The sequence below is a fragment of the Aspergillus karnatakaensis genome (assembly GCF_047715665.1).
Source record: "Aspergillus karnatakaensis strain CBS 102800 unplaced genomic scaffold BJY04scaffold_17, whole genome shotgun sequence".
Lineage (NCBI taxonomy): Eukaryota > Fungi > Ascomycota > Eurotiomycetes > Eurotiales > Aspergillaceae > Aspergillus > Aspergillus karnatakaensis.
This window is the reverse complement of record NW_027395729.1, coordinates 121,690-136,409: the sequence shown is the minus strand read 5'-3', so window position 1 is coordinate 136,409 and position 14,720 is coordinate 121,690. Positions and strand designations below refer to the sequence as shown.

General features: G+C 50.0%; 4 protein-coding genes across 4 annotated transcripts; 2 read left to right on the top strand and 2 right to left on the bottom strand.

The window, feature by feature from the left end:
• Positions 1-146: 146 nt before the first annotated feature.
• Positions 147-1,326, bottom strand: BJY04DRAFT_216885 (NUDIX hydrolase; the record flags this gene model as incomplete). The annotated part of the gene is made up of 5 exons (XM_073715878.1): positions 147-433; positions 490-882; positions 941-967; positions 1,080-1,236; positions 1,300-1,326. The coding sequence occupies 5 exons, from the start codon at positions 1,324-1,326 to the stop codon at positions 147-149; spliced, it is 891 nt and encodes a 296-aa protein (XP_073572603.1).
• A 2,926-nt stretch (positions 1,327-4,252) lies between these two features.
• Positions 4,253-7,320, bottom strand: dapB (dipeptidyl aminopeptidase dapB). The gene is made up of 3 exons (XM_073720186.1): positions 4,810-7,320; positions 4,491-4,760; positions 4,253-4,437 (listed from the first exon to the last, which is right to left on the bottom strand). The coding sequence occupies exons 1-3, from the start codon at positions 7,139-7,141 to the stop codon at positions 4,316-4,318; spliced, it is 2,724 nt and encodes a 907-aa protein (XP_073572602.1). The 5' UTR covers positions 7,142-7,320; the 3' UTR covers positions 4,253-4,315.
• Positions 7,321-8,524: 1,204 nt separating this feature from the next.
• On the top strand, positions 8,525-12,005 carry BJY04DRAFT_34886 (PX domain-containing protein). The gene is made up of 7 exons (XM_073720185.1): positions 8,525-8,888; positions 8,935-9,164; positions 9,229-9,537; positions 9,584-10,217; positions 10,267-10,363; positions 10,412-11,549; positions 11,603-12,005. Exons 1-7 carry the CDS (start codon positions 8,798-8,800, stop codon positions 11,834-11,836), a joined length of 2,733 nt encoding a protein of 910 aa, XP_073572601.1. The 5' UTR covers positions 8,525-8,797; the 3' UTR covers positions 11,837-12,005.
• Positions 12,006-12,802: 797 nt separating this feature from the next.
• BJY04DRAFT_34982 (amidase signature domain-containing protein) lies at positions 12,803-14,689 on the top strand. The gene is made up of 5 exons (XM_073720188.1): positions 12,803-12,997; positions 13,080-13,662; positions 13,710-13,829; positions 13,886-14,077; positions 14,133-14,689. Exons 1-5 carry the CDS (start codon positions 12,902-12,904, stop codon positions 14,297-14,299), a joined length of 1,158 nt encoding a protein of 385 aa, XP_073572600.1. The 5' UTR covers positions 12,803-12,901; the 3' UTR covers positions 14,300-14,689.
• The last annotated feature ends 31 nt before the right edge of the window (positions 14,690-14,720 follow it).

The following is a 14,720-nucleotide window of genomic DNA, read 5'->3' as shown; positions in this document are numbered from 1 at the left end:
ACCATAGCCCTAAGGATAAATTCATCCAGGATATATATACTGTATACCCTCAACACCACCCTCTATAGATATATTTGCTCTTATACCGGAACTACCCACAAGAACCTTGCATTACAAAATGTTCATTCCATTCCACTTCACATCAATTAAATCTTCGCCTCTAGCCTCCCCATCCCCCTGAGCCTCGTAATAAGCTCCTCATCCCCCGAATGGGTATTATGCTCGAACTCCGGCTCCGCATCATACGCGATCCGCGCAACATCAACTAATATGCGCGCCGTCATGCCCCAGACCGTGTACCGAGAGACGCCGCCTTCGTTCTCGGTCTGCGTTTCTTTCTCGCGGAGGTGGCGCTCTGCTTCTTCTTGTTGGGGATTCTTGGGGTGCGGCTTTGTGACGGATGTGGAGGGCGTGGGGACGTGGAATTGGTGCACTGGTGGTTGTTAGTCTTCATCTTCTTACTACTAAAGGAAGGAAAAGGGTGCATACTCCTCCAATCAGTATTATACCATTTCGTCCAGCCGCCCTCATACCACCCCTCATCTATCTCTTCATCCTCTTCGCCTTTCCGGTTCAGCTTGAGCTTGAGGAAATCTGCAAATTTCGCTGTGAATACCGCCGCAACCTCCCGCGCATCCAATCTCGGTATTAGCTCTCTCTCCGGGTCTGCATTCTGTCCTGTCTTCTCGTCGAAACTATGTAGTAACGCCACAACAGGTCTCACGACGAGTTCTGTCCGAGCGAGACTACAGGGGATCTCGCAGAGATGCTCGACTGTGAAAGGCGGGGGGAGCGGGTAGTTTTCGCCCGGCAGGCCGATTTCCTCGTGAGCCTCGCGGCGGGCGGTTTGGAGGGGTGTTTCGGATAATGAGTCGGATTTTCCTGGTCTTGTTAGTTTGAATTGAATTGATAGATTGAGATGGTATGGAATCTGACTTACCACCGGGAAGAGCGGCTTGTCCTGCGTCTGGTGGTTGAGATGAGCTTAGCCTTTGATCCGACATGATATATATAGCCACAAGTATAGATAGTAATACGCATATGAGGAGCGATATTGGAGTAGGAGGGACTATACATACAAGAACTCAATGTGCTTGCACGAATCGTCAATACAACCCGTAAATCGCCCTTCGCGTTGGCATACAGCAGAACCAAGACCGCTGCTCGTCGCGACAGCGGGACAAGGTCGTAGCTTGTTGGCGGGGGTTTGTACGCCCTCAGCCGGCCAATAGCTTTCTGTGCATATTATTAGTCTATCAACCTGCTCCAGAGACCCAATATGACTAAAGTGAGACGTACCTGAGAAACAGCATTTAAGCGCGGCATATCTGCCGCTGTTGAAAGATGACGGGGTGCGGATGTGGGGAATGATGAAATACGAGCGAGGCTGGAACGGCGGCAGTGGATGCAGAGAGCCCAAGGGGAAAAGGCTCTTCGCATGTTTTTCTTTCCAGATTACTTCTTTATAGATCACCAGGGTCGGAGAAAGCTGAAGGAGATGATTGGTGAGGAATGGGAGATGAGGGGACTGGAGTTGCGGTAACTCAGGCTGGGGTACGTTGCCGAGGTTCAGCCCGCGTGGGGAGAACGTCACCTGTGCGGTGCGCTCGCCTGAACACCACCGTATACTTGATCATAAGTAACCTTCGGCATATACAAGGGCAGACCGGCATGGGTGAATTCAGCATGAATGGCCGTTGCAGCATAAATCTGAAGCGGCAGTCTCCGGTATACAGAAATATGTTGTTTGAGTGACATAACAGGACATGACAGACTGCGGTATCTCTGTTGAGTCGGTTTACGCAAGGAGAGACTCAAGGTATAAATTCCCCGTCATGCTCCATAAGCTCTTCCTGGAGCTGAGCTCCTTCTTACACTCTATCTTTCACTAAGTACTCATGCTTTGGACTTGGCTACAAAGACTTACAAGTGCCAGCACTCTTTACATTGAGCACTTGCTACCATGGGTCCGATTTCCCACGAGAAGTGATCCCGCATCGCCTCACTACTTGTTTGCAAAGAAATGCCTTGCCTCCGGTGACAGCCACGGACATACCGCTAGGTGGCTGTAAAACGTTGCAAGACCGCGAGATATGCCCAGGATGGCCCAGGCCGTTAGCCTGGTGATTCTGTCAAGAAGCTTTAGACGTAGGGGCTCATCATTTGCCCAAGATTTCATGTTTGATATTTTACAGCAGGGTCACAAGAACGATGGCTGCACGGCCTGTTTTGCTCAAAAGGTTCAAGAAGAGATTTCTTTGGGTTACTGATGCATTCGACATGCACTCTATCTATATAGGGGCGTTTAAGTTCAACTGAGGTTGGATTATCTTGTACTGAGTTAAAAAACAGCCTTGAGTGATTACCTCACTCTTTTCTTTTTAGTGTAGATAGTTTGAGCCACACACGTGGATGTTGCCATATGTAAATAGGAAAGGCCGACAAAGCTATGGGGGTAAAGATGAAGCGAGCGGGTCTATTCCAGATGCTTTTACAAAGGCTCAACTGGGCTTCTTTGAGTGCCTTCCAGATCTCGCTAGACTGTATCTCATGATAGGCAACGTCAGTGCACTAATGACAAAAAAGGTGATTGGTTTTGAGATAGGAATCCATGCATGCAACCTCCGAACCTCTTCGGAGATGTGGACCAATTCGAAATCCAGATTTCATATTTCGGAGGCCAGAGTATGCCCGTTGCCTTGTATCGAACCACATACTAAAAGGAATTGAATTACTTCCGGGGTGCTACCAGGCCTAGAATACTAGATGGTCTTGAGACTTTCAAGGCCAGTGCCTATCTTTCTCATTCAATATAGAGCAGTCCTCCTCCCCTAAGACGTGAACCCCGCCCCGAACGCATCAGACAGAACTCAAATCTCAATCGTTTCCCAGTTATTGACCCTGGCACAAAGAGGGGTAATATCTTGTTGATTTGGTTCAGATAGAGAACTCGGACTGCTTGGAAGCAAAGCAAATGGCCACTACCTACCCCCACGATTCGGCCCTTGGTATGATAGCCCAGAAGAACTGCACGAACTCCGCATCTGATGAAGCCTGAAGGATCTTACTTGTTGCTCTTGCGCTCAACAGTGGTCTTGTGTAAAATAATCTCACACTCGAAGCACAGCGCAGCCCAGCTCAGTTGATCTCACTCTGTTCTACAGCTAAATATAAACCCCCTTCGGCTCCTGCAATCTCCATCTCTCTTCTATCCCATCACCCATCAAGCCAGCCTCCCTAGCACTTCACAATCCACAATCCACAATCCAGAGCCCACAACCTCAAGACTCTAAACATCTATCTCCAAACCAACAAAAATGACCCTCTCCGAGCCCCTCCCGTCCGGCGACGGCTACCTCTGGATTCTTACCGACAAGGAAAGATCCCATATTGCATCTATGCTCGACTGCGACGGTAAGCCTAAATATGATATCCCCTTGCCTTCGCAAGCCACCAATGTCCAAAACAACCCCTTGACAATCCAATCCCACATCCAACGCCATTCAACAGCAGACAGGGCTGTTGATGCCATTCGCCCTAGCCAGAAGTCCCGCAACGTTTTCAATTCCTCTGTTCTTTCTTCTCTCCGGCTGCCTCGTCAATCTTTCCCTCCCTCCTCCCCCAATCCCCCTCTTTCCTTACGTTCAATCCCCGCTAACAATCACCCATCTTATCCGGGATTCTACCACCTCCAGCCCAAAACCTCCCCCTCAAAGGCAACAAAATGGTTCAAGACCGCGAAACCTGCAGCACCTGCAGTAAGCCCTCTGGGCTAGATGACCTCGTCCAGAACGCGCTAGCCCTGGGTATCCACAGCACCTCATTCATGCTCGATATCTTGCAGCACGGGCCCAAGAATGACAGTCCGGGACACGAGGTTACTTGTTCTTGCTGCGGGGAGAGATTCAAGACAACCTTCTGGTGGATTCCGTCTGAGCCTTGGTAGGACGACTTATCTGATCTTGCGTTGCCGGAGCATGGCATCTTGCTGTAGGGACCTGTTGGGTGGGCGTACTAACTAGGTGGTGGCTTTAGGGTTTGATGTGGTGTACCTGATTGGTCATTTGCTATTCCAAGTCGCTATGCTATGCTGGATGATCTATATGATATGGGAGAGTATGATTGGTGGATATGCGCTATACGAAACAGATTGGTCCTGAATCGTGCTCCGTGTATCGGTTAACCTGTAGGCTACTGGTTGAAGACGGTGGGTATGCTATAAGGGTATGGGAAGAGTAAAGTCCAGCTTATTGGCAAGCTATCCGTATACTGATCCGGAGCTATATTCTCAAAATTGTTTGATAACCGACATTTCCTAATGCGCAAAGCCTGGTACAATCCTTTTCGACAGTTTCTCCCACATCGAGTCATCTGGAATAGGGTTCGTGATGCGGTGCCACTCGCCGTTGAACGCGTTGACGAGCCAGCTCGAGAGGCCTGTCCGGTACGTTAGCCGCTTAATCAACTCAAACAGGGAACAAGAGACATACGTTCGTAGACCATGCTATGGGCATTGTGGAAGAAGATGCTATGGTCGGAGTCAGGATAGAAGTGGACATCATAATTCTGCACGCTTGCGAGGTCCAGCTTATCAATCAGCGTGAGTGTATTCTGGATGTGGACGTTGTCGTCTGAGGCACCGTGAATGACGAGAAAGCGGACTGTATTCTGCAGAGCAGACATGTCGCTGATACTGGTGTTGTCGTAGCCTATCGGGTTATGCTGCGGGGTGTGCATGTAGCGTTCGGTGTAGACGGAGTCTGCGTGGGTTAGTATTTTGAAATATAAGGAAGAAAGGGAAAAGGCTACCGTAGAACCGCCAGTCAGTGACAGGAGCAACGGCCATTCCATACTGGAAGGTCTGGCCGGCATCTTGTTCCAATGTCTTCAAGGTCATGAACCCGCCGTAACTCCAGCCCCAGATTGCCATTCGGGTTTCGTCAACATAGGGCTTCTTGGCCCAGTGCTTGGCAGTTTCGATCTGGTCAACAGCTTCGTAGTATCCGATGTCTCCTCGGATGATGCAGCGTGCTTTTCGTCCAATGAAACCGGTACCCCGTCCGTCAACCGTGACAACAATATAGCCGAGAGCAGCGGCTACGTAGGCTTGGAAGTCTACGGTGAACTTGCGGTCCACAGTTTGCGATCCTGGGCCGCCATATAGATGGAAGAGGACAGGATACTTCTTTGCAGGATTGAAGTGTGGCGGGAGGCGCTCGACAACTTGAAGAGTAAATCCATCAATGGTAATGTTTTGGTAAATTTCCGTTGGAAGAGAATACTCGTCCACCAAGCGGGCCAGGTCTGCATTGTCCTCAATGGTCCTGAGCGTGGTTATTTTGTCGCCTTCCGTACTGATGATAGACTGCCAGGGAACAGAAGGACCCTTGTAGCTTAGCAATGCGTAACCAGTCCCTTGCGAGAACGAGACATCGTAGTAACCAGGTTTGGAGGTGTCCGTCAGCGGCTCAAGGTCAGAACCATCAAGCTTAACACGATACAAATGGCGCTGCGTCGGTGACTCCTTCGTAGCAATAAAGTAGACAAGCCCACGATTCAAGTCCACAGCAGTTGGGGCGTCCACGACTTCCCACTCACCAGAGGTAAGCATGATAGGCTCAGGGTTATCTAGAGGGGTGAAGTATGCCAGATGGTCGTAGCCCTCGTGGATCACTGTGTCAAGATAGCCGTCATGTGGTCGGCCTTTCTCTGGGTCTGCGGGAATGAATCTCGTGGACTGCGTAGGTTCAACCCATCCACCATCCAGTTCAGACACATCTTGAATTCGAATGAGCGTGCTATTCCTCGATTCAGTGTCAACCAGGAAGATCTTGAAAATGTCACTTTCCCTGTTGGTTGTTCGGACGAGGACTTTGCCATCGTTAGCCCAGACAACTTCGATGATGAGTCGGTCATCGTCTTGGAAGTCCTCAGGTGTGTCGACTGTAAACACTTCTTCCTTATCGACGTCATAAAGTTGTAGACTGACAAATGGATTTGGCGCACCGGCCTTCGGATACTTAATCTCCCTCACCTCCGGATAATTCTCCAAGCCTGGAGGAGGCTGTTTTCCAGATGGCCGGGACAGGAAGTATTGCACCGGAAATTCAGGAACGGCCGACTCATTTGTGCGGATAAAGGCAATCTTGGAGCCATCTTCAGACCACCAAGTGACACTATTTCCAGAAAAGACCTCTTCCTCATAAACCCAATCAGGCACACCGTAGAATAGCTGTTCACCGCCGTCTTTGGTAATTGCTGTAACCTTTTTGGAAGAGAGCTTTCGTAGGTAGAGGTTGTTGCCTCGGACAAAAGCTATCGAGTCGGATTTCGGGGACCAAAGAGCAAGCTGAATTCTCCCCTCAATGTCATCAGGGTCTAGAGGTTCCGCGGTCTGAGTCTCCACATCAAAGATCCAATATCTCCCAGTATATGAATGTCTCCAATTCTTCTCTTGATGCGATGTGAGCAACACCTTTTTCATATCTGGACTGGGCCGCGCGGCCGTCGGTGCAACCGTTCGCTTCCCGACCGTCACGGTAGAGTTTCTCATCAGCACCCTGTTGGTCTTGCCATCCGGGCTGCGAATATCATTCACGTGTAGATATCCATTCTCTCCACTTTCCCCGCGTTCAATCAGCAGCCCATCTTCTCCGTCTGGACCAGCAATCCAAGAAATCGCATGACCCCGCGGCGAGAATGCGCCCGTGAGGACCTGATTCAGCGTGATAGGCTTCCCTGCGCTCGTGCTGCCCGAAAAAGGGCTGGGCTCGTGTAACCCCAGTACATCGGACGCGGTCTGATAGTTTGAGCGCCCTTGTGTAATGAACAGCACAAAGGCGACCACCCAACCTCCAAGGCACAGAATAATCAGCAACCAGACGAGTCGACGCGAGCGACTACTAGAAGTCTTTGTTGGTCGTAGCGACTCATTTGGCTCTAGTTCTCCATCCTCCTCATCACGGTATCTTGTGCTGTCGGAGACGTTCGGCGTTTCTGGAGCACGGTACTTGGATTCTTGTAGTAAACCGGATTCGACAGATAAGCCGGAATCGGAGGACGTATCGGACGCGATGGAAGAGGAGCGAGGGCGATTCATAGGAAGCAATTCGGAGTCTTCACGATCTTCTGAGATTCTCATTTTGTTCAATGTGATTGTCCTGCGGAGAGATGACTAGAGGACCGAGGTCGGACTGGTCGCGCGATCAGGCATCAAGGAGCGACGGAGCGGTGCAGAGCGTGCGCAGCGAGAGCACGCTTGAAACAAGTCAGCAAGTCAACAAGAAAAGGAACTGTATGATTAAGTCATCTAGAAGGTATGAGGAGCTCACGGACAGAGATGACGAGAACGAAACAAATGATCGGAAGAGATGCGGAGGCGGAGAAACCAAGCTCGGCGAGACAATAATCACAGCCACACCCCCCTATTGATGCCTATCTGGGAACTTCTGAGAACAACACAATCAATTGTAAAGATTGGACTTATTTTGAGCTACCACTCTGCATGATCATTGATGTCTACCTGATGTCCTGCACGTTTCCCCTTGCAAGAGTACTCTGTAAGATGCTGCTTATACCCCATGCATATAGCATCAGCCACACAGGTCATGCCCATGCGGTATATATTCCCAATCAAGCGACTTCGCCATAGCCACGTTGAATCTACTCCGCAGGTAAAGTGCCAATGGTATGACCGGTTTCTGTCCGTAGCACTCTGCGTTGTCGTACTCGTAAACAACAGCAAGAGTCCAGAACAGTCTGATGCTCTAAGTTCTAGTGGCGGTGCATCTGATAACCCCACATATGTCACAGACTGATCACGAGTCATGCGGTCTATCAAGATTGTTCTCGTTGCCGTTTCTCCTGTCAAGACCAGAAGGAACAACAGGAACCGGTCGGTATCCCGGGATACTACGCTGCAGCCTTGTAGGGCGAGGAAACGGAGACCTGCTCCTCTAGTAAGCCATGGCTCTACAAGAAGTGGACCTGAAAAACCTCAAATGAGTCCGCTATTTGCCCGACATCTGGAATTTTGATGCCTGTTCCAAAGACTGAGATGGACACGCCAAGCTCATACTATGCAGTGCAACCAGCCATTATTGAAATAACCAGGATGAACATTGAACAGACTCCAATAATGACTGCATCGTTGCTGTCTTGTCGATCTCACCCACGCCAGCGGGGCCACAGGGCTGAGAAAGGTGCGAAAGAGGCGTCAGATGGGCGAGAAGACTGGGTCATCATTCAATAATGGACGTAATAATAGAAACAGACAGGCTCAGATGGAGCTGGTTGTGGGATGTCATTAGTTGAGTTTATATGAATGACCGACTGAGGCACTGAGGAGTGAGGAGAGTGACGCCAGCCGTTTGACTCCAGATCCAATTCAAATAGTGGTGGTCGTCATCTCCTTTCTCCCAACCCTCTTTTTTTGCTTCTTCCTCCCTCCTGAATCTGTCTCCAGACTCATTTCTCTCGTTCAACTCTTTTTATTATCTCTATATATTTCTGGAAGAATAAATCAATCGGAACCCCTCCTCGCAAACACTAACGCTGCCCAAAGACAGACGTCATCGCATCAGCCACGCTAGATAATAGGCAGACGGATTCCCATCCTTCGGGCTGATCCAATCTTGTGCTTAGCCTCCATTGCACCGGCTTGCTGCATTAAGCACGGATTTATCCTTCGGTATTTGATTATTCGACTTTTCGGTCAGCTTACTTATAAACGTTCAAGCCCCCACCACCGGGGGCTCTCTTATCGCTGAACAACCATCTACCCGATCAATTGCGCGCCATGCCCGAGACCAACGGAGTCGTCGACTCGGCCCCTCAACAAGATGGAGCTCTTGAATATAAATCGATCCTGACCGGAAAGCAAGAACATTGTGTGTATAGCGCCTTTGTTCACCCCGCGCGTACTGACAGCAGCAGACCTCAAGCGCGAACTCATTGCCCGCCAGGTCCAAAAAGAAATCGCAGAGCTGAACTCGCCGACCGCCCTCCGCCGCTTCGGTGCGCCGTTCAAATCGGAATTCGGAGAAGTCGCCCCAATTGATTCAGAGCTTCCTATTCTTCGGTTTATCTTCGTCCACCATGTGCGGAATTTTCCCTTCCTCGACCAGGCCCGGGAGAAGGAGTTTTGGCAGGACAAATTGCAGGTGGTACGTGTGCCGTGATCTGTGAGGTCGAACTGGAATCAAAGACGGTGAAACTGACATTTTTCAGTTCCTTGAATCTTTCGCGAACAAGAATGTATCGTCATCCGAAGACCGCCTTGAAGAAACGAAGCGCAGAAAGCTGGCGCGGAAATGTGAGAAGCTTGTTGAGTTGATGATGGTCTCCGGTATCCCCACCGCATCCGGCTATGAAGAGCGTATCCAGTTCTCGGAGATGGAGGTTGTCGACCGTGGTGCGAACGAGAAGGGGCTTCTTGTCAATATGCCGGAAGGAAACGCGATCAACGGCTGGGACATTAATGTTGCCGGTGTACGGGTGACTTCCGTGCGGCGCACAGTGCGGCATCATCAACACGCGGTATGCTCTGACAGGAATATCTGTATTGCAACGCTAACAAACGCAGGAATTCTTAATTCGCGTGCGACGGAACGGGCAGCAGGATATATATGTCGCTCGACGGTTCGGCGAGTTCGCAAAGCTCCAGAAAAGGTTGCGGCTTGAAATTCCAGGCAAGGTTTTGCCGCCGCTTCCACGAAAGAACAAATCCTCAACGACTTCGACTTCGTCAATCTGGGGCGGCACTGTTGAAGATGATGAGTCCTCGCTTTCTTCGGTCTCAACTCAAGATACAAATCTTGCGCCGGAGGAGGCTCGATCGTCGCGCAACCTAGCTCCAGTGGACTTGATCGGGCGCGCACGGTCAAGATCACGAAGCTCAGTGAGAAAATCACCTCGGGCCTCTGGAGAAATTTCGAGGGAGACCGTACTATATCGAGAGGAGCAGCGCATCTCGCTGCGCGCGTACCTCCGGACCCTCTTGCAAAACAAGAGAATATCACAATCAAAAGCCTTGGAAGAGTTCTTGACGGCGGACCCAATTATTCCTGGACAAGAAGATACTAACGATATGGAAAAGCGAAAAGGTGTAGACGCTATAAGAATAGAGGAGCAGAGACGGTTCTACGAAATTGCGCAGCAGCGAGCAGCAGAGTTGGATGTGTATATGGAGAAATTCCGCCGAGACATTGTAGAAAGCAGTGAGTCGAAATTTCGAGTCATGAACAACAGTGATGCTGATTCGTGCAGATGGGTTAACGAAGCTATTTGCCGAGATCCGAGAGAAGCCAACCGTCGAGGATCTGAGTCCGCAGTATCAGAAGTTTGCCGAATGGCTGCGTATCGAGTACGTTGACCTTACCAAGACTTATCGCTACTCGCGCTAACTTTACAGGGTTGCGGCTACCCTATACCACCTGTTCTTGGCTGAAGATAATTCGGCGGAGCTCTTTGCACAGGCGAAGCGGATTCACTCCCTGGTACCATATACACTACTAAAGAATGTGATCCGGATCGCCAACCCCGCTGCGGTCATGACAGGCGTCTTGGACCTTTTCCTCGCTCAGCCTTTTGGGTCTCGGTCTCTCCTTCAGCGAATATTCTCCATGACGTTGCATGATGGCATTAAGGGATTCCAGAAATCGATTGACGCCATGGCTGCCAAGGTTGACGACCCTATCATAAGCCAGAAGCTGAAGGCGTTCACCGATGCCGATGAAGCAGTCAAGAACGAGATCCGTTACGAGGCTGCCGAGGATGATGTCGACGTTGCTGTTGCTATCCTTCGATCAGAATATCTTCCTCACGAGCTTTCGACAGAACAAATCGGCAAAGTCTTTAATTCATATGTCGCCTGGAATCATGCCGTGGAACATGTGGACGAGGAACTGCAGGAGGGCGCTGACTGGTTCGCGAACGTGAAGCAGTTGTTGAAGCTGTACACACGGCAACGAGACAAGACTCAAATGCTCAGCATCATTGAGGAACCAACTACACTCCAGCTGTTCCGTGACCTCTTCACCATTTTCTACGAGCCTTTGGTGCGCGTATACAAGTCAGCCAACGTTTACAACAGCATCACGGACTTCGCCAAGTTTGCCGATGATGCAATTGCTGTGATTGAAAAATACCAGAGACAAGATATCTCAGCCGACCCGAACCAGACAGTACAGGCGTTCATTGATCTCTGTGAGCGTCACCAAGGCAGTCTCTACAAGTTTGTCCACGAGGTTCATCTCCACGACAATGGCCTCTTCGGATCATTAATGGCGTGGATTGAAGATATTCTGGACTTCCTCCGCAATGGACCCAAGGGCGGCAAACTTGACATGAACGCTTTGTTCAGCGGAGCCAAGGACTTTGGCCAAATCAACCCAGACCTTACCCGCGAGGAAATCGACAAGCTCATCAAGTGGCACGAAGATCGCAAGCAATGGCACCTCAACAAGACGCGGCAAAAGATGGCTGCGGAGGGAACAGTCTCATCACCATTTAAAACCAAGTTCCGCGGCAGCGACTTTGGTCTAGATGAGGTACGTACACCGGGAAGTTAATCAAAGGAAGCTAATTGACGAATACCTTACAGGCCGACCTTGAAGACCTCGCCATATCCGACAACGACTCCGAGAACTTCGACGAACTCGATGCAGAAGACGAAGCCGAAGAAACGGACCCTATTGCCGTTGAACGGAAACGCCGTTCCAGGCAGCAAGAGCAACTCCGCCGTACAGCCGGAGAGCCCGTCAAGCCTGAAGTGAAAGAGATTCTCAAACTGTCTGAGCCATTTGGCGTGCTCCTCCGTCAAGTCCTTGCAGATTAACCTCGAGGCCGACAGAGCTCCCGTTCGATATGATACCCACTACACCCATCGACCATATCCATACCCATATTGAAGCTGCATAGTATAGTGTCTTCCAGTTAGGTATTTGCATTGCATTGCACGGCTAGATTAGATTAAGGCATACAGATTCGTTTTCAATCCAGGTTGCATAGGTTGCGTGACTTGATTTCCGTGTAGAGGATCAGATTGTTGCTCTCATTTGATCCCATTGGCTTTTCACCGAGTCCCTGTGTTAAGGCAGCCCAGCCCGACTCTTTGTTAGACCCCGACTCCAAAATTTCCCCTCATGAGAAATCCTACGCCTCGAGCCATTCCTTATCTCATTCTCTACCCTGCGGTTATACACGCTCTTGAAGATCACGCCTAGCTTCTTAACCCTCCTAACTATGTCCTCACCATCTACTACTTTTGATGTCCTGACAGCAGACGTCAAGTCCATCGCGGGGTTACTAGCAAGCAAAGAACTCACTATCCGATCCCTAGTCAAGGCCTACGTTGCACAAATCCAAAAACATGATGACTGGCTTCACGCTATGATCCAAGTCACGCCCCAGGAGATCTTGATGAAGTGAGCTGATGAACTCGATGAGGAACTCACAGCTGGGCGGATCCGGGGGCCGCTGCATGGGATTCCGATTATTATCAAGGTATTCAACATAACCTCGGAAACAATTGTCCGTTGTCTGCTGTGGCTGATGGATGGTTCCTAGGATTCTATAGCCACGCATCCGAGTCTAGGTCTGCCTACCTCTGCTGGTAGTCTGGCGCTGCTTGATTCGAGACCGAAAAGGAATGCGAGGATCATTGATATGGTATGGGATTCGGAGGAGAAATAGACAGAGAGTTTTGAGTCTGATCTGGGTATAAGTTACTGGATAGTGGTGCGGTCATACTGGGGAAGTCGAATCTTAGTGTTTGTATCTCATCCATTCTCATTCTCACCTCCCATAGCACTGTGCTAATTGATGTTCAGGATTCTCAAATACGCGGTGAGCTTCCATATAGTGAGTGCTCGTTTCGATTCATTGACCTTCTAGTGGCTCCATGATGCCGAGCGGCTGGTCTGCAGTCGGCGGACAGACACAGTCCGCTTATGTTCGTGGTGGCCTGCTGTCTGATGATAGCAAGGATGGACACAGTGTATGAGACCAATCATTATCCTGACTGTCCCCCCATCATGGTAGGAACCATAAATGTTGAGGAATCTAACTGATCAATCTAGAGCCCAAGCGGATCATCCACCGGCTCCGCAGTCGCCGTAACCGCAGGATATGCCCCCGTATCCATCGGCGCCGAAACAGACGGGTCCTTGATCTGCCCAGCGGGGAGAACAGCCCTCTACACCATGAAGCCAACCATCGGTCTTGTCCCTAGAAAGGGCATCGTGCCTGTTTCGAGCAACTTTGACTCTGCGCGGCCGATGACCAAGTCGGTTTATGATCTGTCTGTTGTTTTAGACGCGATCACGGATAGAGACTCTCATTCGTATATTACTTACATGACGGGAAGCTGGGAGGATATTTCAGTTGCGGTTCTTGATCCGGCTGAGTGGAGGTTTCCGGAGACTTTTGTGAAAGATGTTCCTGAGGCGACGGAGCAGATTGTGGGTGATACTATACATTATCCTTGTTTCCATATTCTCTTGCGAGTTTTGACTAACCAAGTGTTGTTATTCAAGCTACGGGACATAAACGCGGCTTACGACATAATCAGCCTCAAGGCGAAGCATTTCGCCCGCAACGTCCCACTGATTCCTGTGGACAAATTCGAGCTAGACGGCGTGAACAGTGAGGCTGTAGTAACAAGTGCGTTTGCAACATATTGAAAGATATCACAGTAACTAACCTGCCAGATGTCGATCTAAAACGAGAGCTCAATGCATACCTCGAGAATCTAGCAGAGAGCCGCGTCAGAAGCCTACAGGATATTCTTGATTTTAACAAGAGCCATGCAGATCAAGAGCTTCCGCCTTGTAGGTCCATTTGATCTATAACGGGCCAGATCAGGAGAGTGCTAATTATACTTTAGACCACCCCCGACAAGACCTTTTCCAAGAAGCGCAAGACCTACACGTCTCTCCAGAGACATACGCAAAACACCTGAAGCACCTGCGGCATGTAGCCCGGGATGAGGGCGTTGACTATATCCTCAAGACCTACCAAGTGGATGCTATAATCGGCCCCGCTGATAGCTTTATCACGAGTATGGCTACAGGGAGTGGTTCGTGCTACCCGTGGCTATATTGAAATATGAATAGTTCTCTAACGTGACGTAGGATACCCAATCGCCGGCATACCACTCTCGTATCTTGATTACAATGGACGACCGCTGGGATTAGCAGCCATAGCTGGAAAAAATGAGGAAGGGCTGTTGATTAAGCTTCTGAGTGCGTGGGAGGCTACGTTCCCTGCGAGACGGCCACCTCCCGCGCTGAGAGGGTAGGATGAAATGAGCGTCAGCGGGACTCCAGGTAGATTGTTTCGATAGTTAGTCAATCTCACCTGAGGCGTTCACCGTTTGGCTTTGTGTATGGCGCTTTCTGAATGAGAGCTTTGGTTAAGATCTCTGGTGAGAAATGGCAGTTTTGGATAGGGAGATCAGGACATAGACCGGTCACAGAAGCCCCAGGTGAGGACTTGGGCTCCAGAGGGCTCCCGTGAGTAGCTACTAGTAGTGCTTGTCTCCGCTAGCAAGGTACGCTGATTGGAAGAAACGTGTGCGATTGTGGGGATCCCTCTCAGCCAAGTAGTTAGTAGATTTCATTTCTGTAAGCACCACCACGAACTTCCAGATAGTCTAGCTACAGTAGGTGCAGTGGGAGGGGTATAGAGGGGCACGAGCTTCTGTAATAGATTACTAGTCT